This window comes from Alexandromys fortis, unplaced genomic scaffold (assembly GCF_014885135.2).
Source record: "Alexandromys fortis isolate MF-2015 unplaced genomic scaffold, M_Fortis_MF-2015_v1.1 scaffold_185, whole genome shotgun sequence".
Taxonomy (NCBI): domain Eukaryota; kingdom Metazoa; phylum Chordata; class Mammalia; order Rodentia; family Cricetidae; genus Alexandromys; species Alexandromys fortis.
This window is the reverse complement of record NW_026068094.1, coordinates 2,616,493-2,630,150: the sequence shown is the minus strand read 5'-3', so window position 1 is coordinate 2,630,150 and position 13,658 is coordinate 2,616,493. Positions and strand designations below refer to the sequence as shown.

General features: G+C 36.2%; 1 protein-coding gene across 1 annotated transcript in view; it reads left to right on the top strand.

Moving 5' to 3' along the window:
* Iqcm (IQ motif containing M) overlaps positions 1-13,658 on the top strand; it is a 287,351-nt gene that overhangs the window by 137,232 nt on the left and 136,461 nt on the right. Inside the window, exon 10 of the mRNA XM_050123207.1 lies at positions 428-562. Within this exon, the coding sequence (XP_049979164.1) occupies positions 428-562 (135 nt within the window). The remainder of the gene's footprint in view (positions 1-427; positions 563-13,658) is intronic.

Here is a 13,658-nt window from a genome sequence, read left to right as displayed (position 1 = left end):
GAGGTGGGATTTGAATGGTTTATGCTGTGCATGTGCTCTGGATTATCACACAGTGAATACATCTTAATAAAAGTAAAATATTCCGAGTTAGAGTTTGTAATGAAGTTTTGGCGTGAATATGTATAATAAGCTCTGCGATCTCTTGTCGTGAAAGAGATTCAGCCTCCACTGCACCCTGTGTTCTCCATGGGGAGCCAGACTGAGTTTCAATTCTGTGGAAATGAGTGAGAAAGAGAAGCCCCTCCTCTCGCCCCTTGCCAAAAGGCTGGCACCACCCTGGCTCCTACAATCCCAAAGACTCATCCGTACATGTGACAATAAAGCTGGGATTGCCATTGCTTCCGGTTGGGAAGGACTTTTCAGGTGACTTGTCCTTGGCACGTTATTTGTAAAAGAAGCTATATTATTTTACCTTTTTGGCTTTTAGTTTATGAAACCATGTTTGCCAAGAGAGAAGACTGGCAAGGGTTAGAGAGAAGCGAGCTGCTGAAGTACTTCAATGACTGTGGTCATTTCCCTACGCAGAACCAGATTGACGAGTACTGGGACCTGTTCCACAGACGTGAGTGTTGCATCTCTCATGCTTCGCCGGCCTTCCTTTGTCCTCTCCTTGCTTTAGTCCTTGTTCCTTCTTTATCTGTCTTGTTTTATTTATCGTTTAGTCGTGTATAAACATTGCACATTGTGTTTTATTAAATAAGGACAGTTTCTTGCTTGAACCCACCCCCCTATGTCCTTTGCCGTCTGCTAAACCATGAAGTCCCTTCCCTCAGATTTGTTTCCATCTGAACTTAATCCATACGAGGAAGAAAAGTTAAAAGAAATTAAAGTTGCTTTTTAATTGGAGAACACAAAAATGATTTCAGCCTTTTCTTTAAAATATATATTTTGATATATCGAAAAGTTGTATCTAGAAACGTATGTTAATCACTTTTTCAATTGGTATGATAACTACGCTGTAAAGAAAAATGATTTAAAAAGAATTATTTTGACTTGGGGCTTCAGAGGATTCAAATACAGTGAAACGGAAATGAGGGAAGAGGGGAACAGGACAGCAGAATGCTGAGCACGAGGACATGCGTCAAGGAATGTGTTTCTGGAAATTTCTAGAACCTCCCAGAAAAGCACTGTCTGCCAGGGTCAAAGCATTCAACACTGAGACCGCTGAGACCACTGGGGACATTTCTTTTATTATGAAACTATGCAGAATATATTTAATCCATAAAATTTAAAATTGCTGCTAATTTTTTTCTCCTGAATAGTAAGATTTGATCCTGATAAACACTGCCAGGTACAGACACATAAACATTGTAAGAAAAGCATCTTCCAATTGGAAAATAATTTCTTGCTGGGTGTATAGGTCAGTGGTACAGAGCTTGCTTAGCAGACACAAGGTCAGGGGTACAGTCCAAAAATAGTAAACAGATGGAAGGATAAAACTGTCTGACCATATTTAATAATGTATGTGAAGTAACATTATTCTCATCTATAAAGTCTAATAAGAGGAAAACCATCACAGATGTTTGAAATCTTAGTGAATTATTTTTTTTAGCTTTATTCCTTCTAGGCTTATTGAAGTTTAATGGACAAAAACATTTAAGTTGTATGATGTGGTGTGATATGCCACACGTTGATGGCCAAAGTCATGATCCAGCATATCTGCCATTGTTCATAACTTCCTCCTGTGTATCTGTGTATGTGTAGGAGGGGATGGTAAAGACTTTCTCACTTAGAAAGTCTTAAGTAAGCTATACACTATTACTCATTTCTTTTTCTTTCTTACTAAACTTGTTTTAAAATCATGCTGCTGTATTTTAGATTCCTTGTTCTTATTACACAAGTACATGTGTCTTATTAGTATCTTACTGGTTTACTTAACTGGTACCAATGGCAACATATTCAATCAGCAAAAAGAGGAGATTATGTAGTATTTTCCTTGGAGTGTCTTGCTTGCTCCATTTAGTTCAAATGTCCTCCAATTTCATGTACGTTTTCTGCACAGACCAGTTTAGCCGGGACACTGGGAACAATGGGATAGGGTCTCAGGAATAGGTGGTAAGGAGTTGGTAAATGACAGACACAAGACTCAAAGGAATCATATCTGACTGCATCTTTACTAGGCATGAGGCTCATTCTTTATACAGAAAAGATTGCTTAACAGCATGTATTGTTTTTTCATTCAGTACAGATTATTCTTAGAATCATTATATCAGATACATAAGAATAGATTTTCATCAGACAGATGTCCCCAATGTCTGTGGTTGGTCATGCTAGACATGGCTTGACATTAGTTTTGATATAAATCTTTATCTAGGCTATGAGTTCATAGCATTTTGAGCTAAGGGCAAGCAATTGTGGTGATAGTAAACAGTATACAGTCTTTTTATATTTTTGTAATCTATGTAGAACTTTTTTTTATTTCTAACTCCTTTTAAACCTTTTTCAAAACCAATTTTAATACGTTATAGACATTTATCTCTTTTTCATTTTATGTTGAATTTGTCTTAATTGCTTAATTGAGTTTATCTTTTGTTTTTTATTTATTAAGCACCAGATTAGACCTGGAAACCTTTTTGAAAATGTTAACCCATCTTTTCCCATTAGCATCATATACTCCTGTATATGGCAATGGCTCATCAGTAGAAACTTAAACTATTTTCCCTTCCAGAAGAAACCAGACTGTATTTCTTAGAACATAAGCAGGTGATTCCAAGAGTGCGAGGGTTCCAATGCAGGAAGCACAGTATGCCCACACCTTCTCTGTCTGTGGGCACTCTTCCTTGAAGCTTGTGCCACATCTCAAGTGAGAGATCACGCAGACTCTGCAGAAGGTGGCATGACATTTTCAAAGTGACAAAGCTTCCTTTATGATGATGGGTACTATCTATTTGTTCATGTCGACCTTATTTCTTTATTCATACCTCTGCTGATAACGCTCAAGAAGATACCATGATAATATCATGTCTTGATATCTATTTACGGCATTTCTACAGTGAGCATTTAGGTACTTCTTTGCCATAATGTTTTAATTACCTTGTTCAGATGTTCAGAATTATGATGGTTCTGGATGATTTTTTTAAAACAGCATTTCTGTATTGTTTTCTATATTGGCTGTAGCAACTCACACTGCTACCTACATTTTCAAATGTTCCTTCTTCCCCCGTCTTTACCACTATCTCTTGTCCTATTGGTACTGATCATCAGCTGTTATAGCATATGTGTAGTGGCATCTCAGTGAGGTTTGAGTTATATTTCTCCGATCATTAATAATGTTGAGAATTTTTTCTTATTGTTGGTTATTAGGAGTTTGGGGCTTTTTTTTTTGACAATGTTCTGGTTCTTGTCCATTTTTAATGGATTTTTTTGTGAGCTTTAGTTATCTAAACTTTAGGATTTTTTTGTGAAGCTTTCTGTATTAACCCGTCACAGATAGTTTATCAGTATTCATCTCATTCTTCTGGCTGCCTTTTAGCCTGTTGGTTTTTGCTTTTCCAGTGTGGTTAGCTCTTTAGTTAGTTGTAGTCTCACTATTTGTGGTGATAAGGCGAGCAGGCCTGCTTTTTGTCCCAGCTCGCTCTGTAGATGGAGCGGTGGGCTGCAATCCTGGAGACAGGCCACCCACATGGCTAGTTTTACACCCAAAATAACAACACACAAATTGTATTCTTTTAAACACTGCTTGGCCCATTAGCTCTAGCCTCTTACTGGCTAACTCTCACATGTTGATTAATCCATTTCTAATGAGTGTAGCACCACGAGGTGGTGTCTTACCGGGAATATTCTTAACCTGCATCCATCTTGGAGAGGAGAGCTATGGCGACTGCCTGACTCGGCTTCTTTCTCCCAGCATTCTGTTCAGTCTACTCTGCCTACCTAATTTTTTGTCCTATTAAAGGGCCAAGGCAGTTTCTTTATTAACCAATGAAATCAACACAAAACAGAAGACCCTCCTCCATCAACTATTTATTTTGTGTTTTTGTTGTTTGCTTTTGCGGTGATGTTAGAAATATCCTAGCCAACCATTTGCAAGAGTGCTTTGTTCCCAATATCATCTTATAAGAATTTCATGGTTTGAGACTTTGCATTTTAGTGTAATCCTTTTTTTGGTGGATGTTTTATAATTATACAACACAGGTACAATTTATTCCTTTATCTGCAGATATCCAGCTTCCCCAGCACTACTTCTTAAGACGCCACCTTTCTCTTTTGTATTCTTATCATCACTGTCAAAGACGGGTTTCCTTCAAAGATGTAGATGTGGTACCGAACCTGTTCTGTTTCATGAGTTTATATATGTTTTGTAGTTGTTCCTCTGTGATTGCTTATAAACATTTGGTGGTGGGGAACTCATCCCATGGGGGGTGGCAGTTGCACAAGGGGCAGCAGCAGGTCACCCGAGGCCTCAGTTGGTCCCCTTGGGTGGGAGAGTGTGGCAGGTGAGAAAGAAAGATGAGCCATGCAGAGAGAGTGTTTGGGTATAGAGTTTATTTAATGAGTTATAGAGGGGAAAGGGAATGAGGAAAGGGAGAAAGGGGAAAGGTGGAAAGGAAGAAGAGAGAGAAGAGAGAAAGGCAGAGATAGATAGATAGATAGATAGATAGATAGATAGATAGATAGATAGATAGAGATAGAGAGTGAGCGAGGGGGAGAAAGGCAGTAGCTACCTCATCAGAAGAAGGACTGGAAGAGAAAAAGAGGGAGCTGGAGAGGAGGCTGGGGATCCGCTTGTCTCTGTGGAAGTGGTGGGAGTGGGAGGAGCTTGTCTTTTACAGAAACAGGGTACCCAGATGAAAGGGAAGGTCCTCAAAATAATAAACCCACACTCCTTTGAAATCTGCAGACTTATAATAATTTAAAGTCAGAAAACATAATGGTGTTGTTTTTATTTATTAAGACTTTTTGGCCATTAGGCATCTTTTATACTGCTATACAAATTTTAGATATTTTTTTTTTCCAAAGTGACGTTTTAAGAGGCCTCACCTTCTCAGAGAAGTAGATGGGATGAGGGAAGGTGGGGAGAGCAGGAGGGGGGGAGGGAAAGGGAACTGGGATTGGAATAGAAGATACGACTGTTTAAAAAATTAAAAAAGTAATAGATTTAAAGTAACTAAGGTAACATCATCTTGTCCAGATTCCATTTTGTGTCGGTGTAGACACTCTTAGTCACATTTGTCTGACAACACACTGAGCATTGTCTGTGGCTGTGACTGTGGTCCAGATGTAGTCACCACACTAATGTTTGTACAAGCTAAAAGGAAGGTAAAATAACTGAGAAAGGTATAAATAAAAAATAGTTGTCATGCTGTATCTGAAAAGCTACTATGTTCTGCCAAAACAGATACTGCAAGGCTACTCTGATCCTCATCAAAGATAGATATAATTGTGGTCTGTGTGGTCTTTTGTCTTTAAAAATGCTGTCCATGCCGGAGACATGGTTCAGTGGCTAAGAGCATTGGCTGCTCTTCCAGAAGACCAGAATTCCATTTCAGCACCCACATGGCAGTTCATAACTATCTATAACTCCAGTTCCAGGGGATCCGGCACCCTCACACAGACACACAGATATATACCAAACACCAATGCATGTAAAAAAAAATGTTGTGTCCATGATCTTTGGCACCAAGAATCTTTCTGGGGTACTTGCCTGCTCTTGAATATATGCTTAAAAATATGACTTTAATTGACCTTATGTGTATGCTGTTCTGTACTTTTCTAGCCTGTACTGTAATAGTTTCAAAAGACTTCATTAAATGTGATGGCAATTTGGACACTGTGAATATATTTATATTTATTCTTCCAATCTATAAATGCAAAGGGAAATTTCCATTTATTTCTGCCTAATGTCTATTTCATTAATATCTGATTGTTTTCAATGTAAAGATATTTCACTTTCTGGGTTCAATTTATTTCCAAGTATTTTGCTTTTTTTTGATACCATTATAAATTGAATTATTTTCTTAATTTATTTTTCTGATAATTTTAATTTGTATAAAGAATTGAAGTGTATGCTTTTGCATGTTAGCATTACTTTGTACATTTGAGTCTTATGTCTTTCTGACATGTTTAATGACAATTTATTCATAGTGAAATCTAGGAAAGGCAGTATTTTAGGATGTATATTTTTGACATAGGAAAAGCTGTCACTAAGGTTGGGATCCCAAATTTCAACTGAATCAAGATCTTGTTTTTAAATATTTCTTTCTTTGTCTTTAGGGTCATTCACCCAGCTCTCTTTACTTCTGGACTTGGCCACTGCTGTTACTATACTTAGAATTATTTCTCAGCTTTTATGACTATTTGCTTACTTGTTGTCAGAGACACCTGAATCATTTTGAATTTCAGTGTCCATGACTAGGTTATTTGTTTGAGTTTTAAACACGACAAAATACTGAATATAGAAAATGTAGAAAATATCATAATATATAAAGCTGCCAAAAAATTGCAGTTGTTAACACATAAAATCTATCTAGTCTCCACTGTGCATGAAATATTATTTTCATGAAAATCCATATTTTCTGCAAATTATGTAAATATCTGTTTCTCTGTTTTACAATACTCCCGATTCCAAGCTGTACATTTATTCACATTATTTATGTCTTAATACTAACCTGTCATATGAGTATTCTGAAATGTATTTACTATTGCATATTTAAGTTGTTTGGACTTTGTTTTAAAATGATTTAATTTTAAAAATGAATGCAGCAAGTCAGTTATTTTAATGATGAGCAGGTGTTAGTATTCAAAACATAATAGTTTCACAGGGTTGTTTCATTTCTTTGGATACACTGCTCTGAATCGTTGATGTTTATTTCCTGGTTCTACAGCTCAGTGGCTTTTTGTCTTTTGGAGACTGTTTTTAACCTTCCCATTTTTTTCTTCTCCTCTATGAAAGTAAAAAAAAAATCCCAGCCATTGTATTGATAGGAGACTTAAATGAAATTATCCATGTGAAATATTGAATATTTAACTATAAGTGCTCAATAAGTGTTTGCTATTTTTTGTTAATTATTCTATATTTAAGTTTTAAAAAACTTTGTTTTGAAGATGTTCAAATCCTGAACTTTATTTAATTATATGTTGACTTATTTCATATTGATTTTAGCCAGTTGGCTTCTACACATACCCTCTCTCTTGATAAAAAAAAAAAAAAGTGTTTCTGCTCATCTGAAACTTGAGCACAAGGACTGAAAGGAACTTTTGAATTTACTGGGGTGGAGACAATGGCATCATGTGTGCACACAGTCATTCCTCACTTTTTGTGCGAGACCAGCTCAGGCCTTCATGCTTGTCCAGAAATTCTTCTTACAAGATGGGTTAGCTTTCTCCTCTAGAAAACAGTGTGATGATTTTATATTATTTTATTTTAGTGTCTAGTTATATATCTCTATCCCACTAAAAATTCTTTTGATACACACAATACTTTTAAAGTGAAATAAATACTGGTAAGGATTGAAAGAAAATGAAATCTTGGAGAAGTGATAGAATATTTTGTCATTAATTCCATTTTCAAGACAATCTTTGTATTCATTTTAGATTGTCAGTCATCTTTACTCATACTGACTTCTTTGTGGATAATAGTTCAATGTATGAACTTACACTTATTTTGATCCAGTAGAGTATTTAATATAATTCACATTCTTTGTGAAGTACATGTATGCTTTAGCATGAATCTCCACTTTGCTCTATTTGTTAGCATTTTCATAACAAATAATATCCCAGTGTCTAAATATGTCATTTTTTACTTAGGCATTAGGTTAATGGCTGTTTGAGAATGTCATATATGAGTACATCATTTACATAAATATCTTCCTTCCCTATCCCCCCACTCTCCCATGTCTTCTTACTTAGCTATAACCTCTTCTTTACATATTTCACCCACTCATCTGTACATAAACACATATGTTTATATAAATTTAAAACATATATGAGTCTATTTAGGGTTGCTTTGAAGAACAAAGTCTTAAAATTTTCATTAATTCTAATTATTTTACTCCTCCATAATAGTTATTTGGCAGAATACTTAATAATTTTTGCCCATCATAAAGAGCGAACATTTTTCTAGAAATATAATTGTTAATGGTGAGATTTTGTCTGTGGGCCATTTTGGTTTAACCTATTTGCATATTTGAATATATTTTTTCATATAAAGCATAATTTGACTTTGATTAATTTTTATCCTTCATTCCTGTGTTGTTTTATTACTGCCTTGTTTTTCCCTGTACATAAATAGTTCCATGAATAATCACAATTACACCATAAATTTTAAAACATTATTTAAAAACACTTCTGTAGTTTAGTAGAGATTGCAATGTGCAGCTTAATTTATAGCAATAGTTATATTTATATTAAAGGATACCTGTTAAAACAGAAGCTTTGTTTCAGTATAGCTCCATATCATGTCTTTACAATGCTATTATTATCACATGGACTATATATGTGAAACTATATACCTAACAATAATTTTACAATCATGATATTTTGTTATAATGCCTTTTGTAATAGTTGAGAGGAAGAATGTAGAAACTTGTTTTGTGGAGCTTATATTTATGAATACATTTGCTGCTTCATTTCTCCTCATTCTTTCTTTGAATATGAGCTATTATCTGCTGTCTTTTCCTCAGCAGGGCTTCTACCACTAGGTTCTTTTAATTTCTATAAGTCTGGAGATTTCTTTGTCATTATCATCTTTGAAGAATAGTTTTGCTGCAGAATTATTGGATACAAATTTTAGTTTTCAGCAAATACTCTGACTACATTGTAGCGCCTTCTAGTCCTTAATTCTGATGGAAAGTCAGTCATTAGTATTGTTTTGTTTCCTGAGTATAAGAAAATGATACTTTTCTTTCTGTTTTTTTGTGATTGACTTTCACCTGTGACTTTCAGCAGTTTGATCGCTGTGTAAGTGTAGTATATTTCTCCTTATACTTTGAGTTCAAGTTAAGGTTCATTTGATCTGTGTTACTGAACAGACAGAGCTCACCATCTCAGCTGGACTAGCTGACCATCAGGTCCCCAGTATCTGCCTGTTTCCATCCCTCCCATGCTGGGGTGGCTGAAGTCTGTGGTTGCACCTGGCTTTATGCAGAGGCAGGCATCTAAACTTAGGTCTGCACGCTTGGGCAGTACATAGTACACCATTTTCCCAGTGCTGTGGAATTTACGTTTTTGATGAAATTGTTATTCATAAATATGTCTAGAAATTTCCTTTCACCGCTAGAGGGATAGTCACATGTAGCTGGACAAATGCAGCATCCTAAGTTTTATTCATAATTGTGCTGTGTGAAGATGATATATGAATGAATTATGACTTCAGCCTGGAGATCAAAGAAATTAGAAAGTATTTGATGCTTGAGCCAATCATTGCAAGAGAGTTAACTACATTGAAAACAAACACAAAGATCCGACAAATAGAGGAAGAACTCTGTAATTTATAATTCCCTTGGCAGCTGCTACCTCTGAGTAGAAGAGAGTGTGTGTTTGCTGGGTGAGGAATTAGAGAGGACACAATGTTACTGAAATTTCTGGATTAAAAAAAATCCTGGTCATTTACTGAGACAAAATTGATGGTGAATGCTTTACCTTCCAGGGAGGGCTCTTACCATTTGGAATTGCTTATTCAACCATCATCATCTCTCTACTGAAAAGTAAATGTTTTCAAAAGTATAATCCAAATAAAATTCAGATATAAATCAGTCATGTTCCAGGAGGAGCTTTTAAAACACTTTCTCTTAAAGCTGTGCAACCTCAGAGAGACTAGGCACCAAACCCGCGGGAGCAAGGAAAAACCCTAAAGATGTCTGACCTCACTCTGTTTTAGCTTCTAACTAGTGCAGCCATGTCTGGAAAACATCAAGGACAAAGAAAGACCTTTTGCTTTCTCCCACTTCCCTGTCCTACCTGGCAGTCATATGAATTGCTGCTCCAATTAATATGTTATCCCAACTAGCCACGCTGAATTTTGTAAACCTTTGAGTCTTTTATTATTTGGGTTGAAATATGCCACACATATGTAAAAGGCCTACATTGGCCCCATACAGGCTCCTTAGCTGTTGGTCCTGTGTCTGTGAGCTCCTAGGAGCCCAGGCTAGTTGTCTCTGTGGGTTTCCTTGTGAATGCCCGTGGCTCGTACAATTCTTCCTCTATCTCTTCAACAGAATTCCTGGAGCTTGGCCTAAATGCTTGGCTATGGATCCCTGCATCTGTTTCCATTATTATCTGTATGAAGACTCTCTTATTACAACTAGGGTAGTCACCAATCTGATTACAAAGGATGACTAGTTCAGGCTACCTACCAAACTATTGCCAGAAGTCTTAGCTAGGATCATCCTTATAGATTCCTGGGAGTTTCCCTTGCATCAAGATTCTACATGCCTGCACTCCATCAAGACAATTCTTTCATTATTCCCCACCGCCATCCAGCCCTACAACCCCATCCTTCATGTTCCCATCTTTGCCAGCTCCAAGTCTACCCAAGAGATCTATTTCTATTCCCAGGGCAATCCATGCTTCCCCCATTGGGTCCTCCTTGTTACCTAGCCTCTGGGATTGTGGATTGTAGCATGCTTGTCTTTTACTTTATAGTTAATATTCATTTATGAGTATTTGCCATATTGGCCTTTCTGGGTCTAGGTTACCTCAGCCAGAATGAAATTTTTTTCTAGTTCTATCCATTTGCCTTTAGATTTCCTGGTATCCTTGTTTGTAACAGTTGAGTAATACTCCACTCTGTAAATGTATCAGATTTTCTTTATTCATTCTTTGGTTGAGGTTCATCTAGGCTGTTTCCAGATTCTGGCTACTAGGAATAAAGTTGCTATGAACATAGTTGAGCAAGTGTTCTTATTGAGCATCCTTTGGGTATATGACTTAGAGTGATATTGCTGGGTCTTGAGGTAGATTGATTCACAATTTTCTGAGAAACTGCCATATCAATTTCCAAAGTGGCTGTACAAGTTTGTACTATTACCAGAAGTGGAGAAGTGTTCCCCTTACTCCACATCCTCTCCAGCACAAACTACCATCAGTGTCTTGATCTTAGTCATTCTGACAGGTATAAGATGAAATCTCAGAGTTGTGTTGATTTGCATTTTCCTGATGACTAAGGATGTTGAATAACACTTTAAGTGTATTTCAGCCATTTGAGATTCTTCTGTTGATAATTCTATTTAGATCTCTACTCCACTTTTTAAATTGGATTATTTGGGTTTTTGATGTATAGTTTCTTGAGCTCTTTATATATTTTGGAGATCAGTCCTCTGTCCCATGTGGAGTTGGAGAAAATATTTTACCATTCTGTAGGCTTCTGTTTTATTCTTATTGTCAGTGCCCTTGCCTTATAGAAGCTTTTCAGTTTCATGAGGTCCCATCTATTGATAGTCAAACTCAGTGTCCACGCTACTGGTGTTCTATTAAGGAAGTTGTTTCCTGTGCCAGTGCATTCAAGCTACATCCCACTTTCTCTTTTTTCAGGTCCAGTGTATGTCGTTATATTTTGGGTTCTTTGATTGAGTTTTGTGCAGGGTGATAGATATGGATCCACTTGTATTCTTCTACATGCCAACAGCCTGTTATGCCAGCACCATTTGCTTTTTTTCCCCCACTGTATAATTTTGGCTTCTTTGTCAAAAATCAAGTGTCCTTAGGTGTGTGAATTTATGTCTGGATCTTCAATTCATTTTCATTGATTTATCTGTCTGTTTTTATGCCAATATCATGCTCTTTTTATTACTATAGCTCTGTAGTAGAGCTTGAAATAAAGGATGGTGATATCTCTGGAAGTTCTTTTAGTGTACAGAATTGTTTTAGCTGTACTGAGTTTTCTGTTTTTTTTTTTTCACATGAAGTTGAGTATTGTTCTTTACTCCTCAAATTGTTCCACACAATAGAAATACAAGGAACATTGCCAAATTCTTTTATGAGTCTACAGTCACCCTGATACCCAAAACACTCAAAGACTCACCAAAGAAAGAGAACTATAGACCAATATCACTCATGAATAGTGATGCAAAAAATACTCAATAAAATACTGACAAACCAAATTCATGAGCACATCAAAAAGATTATCCTCCATGATCAAATAGGCTTCATCACAGAGATATAGTCATGGTTCAACATAAAAAAAATCCCTAATGCAATCCCATTTATAAACAAATTGCATAAAAGCCCCACATGATCATCTAATTAAATGATGAAAAATCCTTTGACAAAATCTAATACCCCTTCATGATAAAGATCTTGGAGATATCTGATGGAGGTGTGTCTTGTATCTTATCTGTTGCTTTCGTTGGTTAAGAGATCAGGGATACAATGAACATGCCTAAAGATAGTAAAAGCAATATATAACAGGCTGAACGCCAACATCAAATTAAACAGCGAGAAACTCAAAGAAATCCTACTAAATTCAGGACAAGGCAAAACTATCCACTCTCTCTATATCGATTCAGTATATTACTTAAAGTTCTAGCTATAACAATAAGACAACAAAAGGAGAATAAGAGGATACATATTGGAAATGAAGTAGTCAAAGTTTTGCTATTTACAGATGATATGATAATATACATAAGCAACCCTAAAAATTCTACCAAGGAACTCCTACTGCTGATAAAGTCCTTTAGTCAAGTGGCTGCATCCAAGATTAACAACAACAACAAAAAATCAGTAGCCTTTCTATATACAAACACCAAACAAACTGAGAAGGAAATCAGGGAAACAACACCCTTCACAATAGCCACAAATAATAGAAAACGTTTTGGGATAACTCTAACCAAGCAAGTGAAAGACCTGTATAACAAGAACTTAAAGTACTGAAGAAAGAAAGTCACAATAAATTTTGTGTTTCTCATGCAGTCCCCATCACCTTAACAGTGAACATTCTGATTCATGTTTTTAAAGGATCAGTAGAACAGCAAGAACCTCCTATGCTTCGAGTGGATCATGTGCTGTATACATGGTTAGTGCTACTGAAATGAAATCATCGCATCACATTTGTAAAACCTACTGTAACTGCCCAGCTCAGGGCCATACTAACCAACTATTAATGATGAAAGCTGATTTCCTCCAAATTTGCCTCTAGAGCAGCGGTAGTGCCACGGGAGTATCATTGTGCTATATTGATTTTCAAAATTTAAAACTGTTTCCTCATTGAAATCAGCATGGGGATACTGTTACAATAGAGCTGTGGGAGGGCCATAGGAGTATCATTGTGCGATATTGATTTTCAAAATTTAAAACTGTTTCCTCATTAAAATCAACATGGGGATACTACTACAGTACAAATTTTACATGTCATTTCTGGCCTCTGTAGAGATAGGGGAAGCTTCTATGGGGGCACAGGGTTTCATGCATTAACGTAAATCTCTCATGCTTCTATCCTAAAAGTGTCGAACTTTTATTTTTTAGAAACATTCTCCATCTACCAATAGTGTTGTAAATTTAGTATGAGCATGGAGCATTGTTTCAGCTGTCAGTCTTCAGTGACTGGATACAGATAATCAATTTTCATATGCATTTGTCTTCTATTGAGGTTAGCACAGATACACATAAATATGCTTGTTTGTATAAAATATACATTACAGTAGCACTAAATCCTTCCCATATTAAGGACAGATCTGAGAACTTCCATTTTTGGGTGTAATTTACAGTATTAATTTGAGAAGACA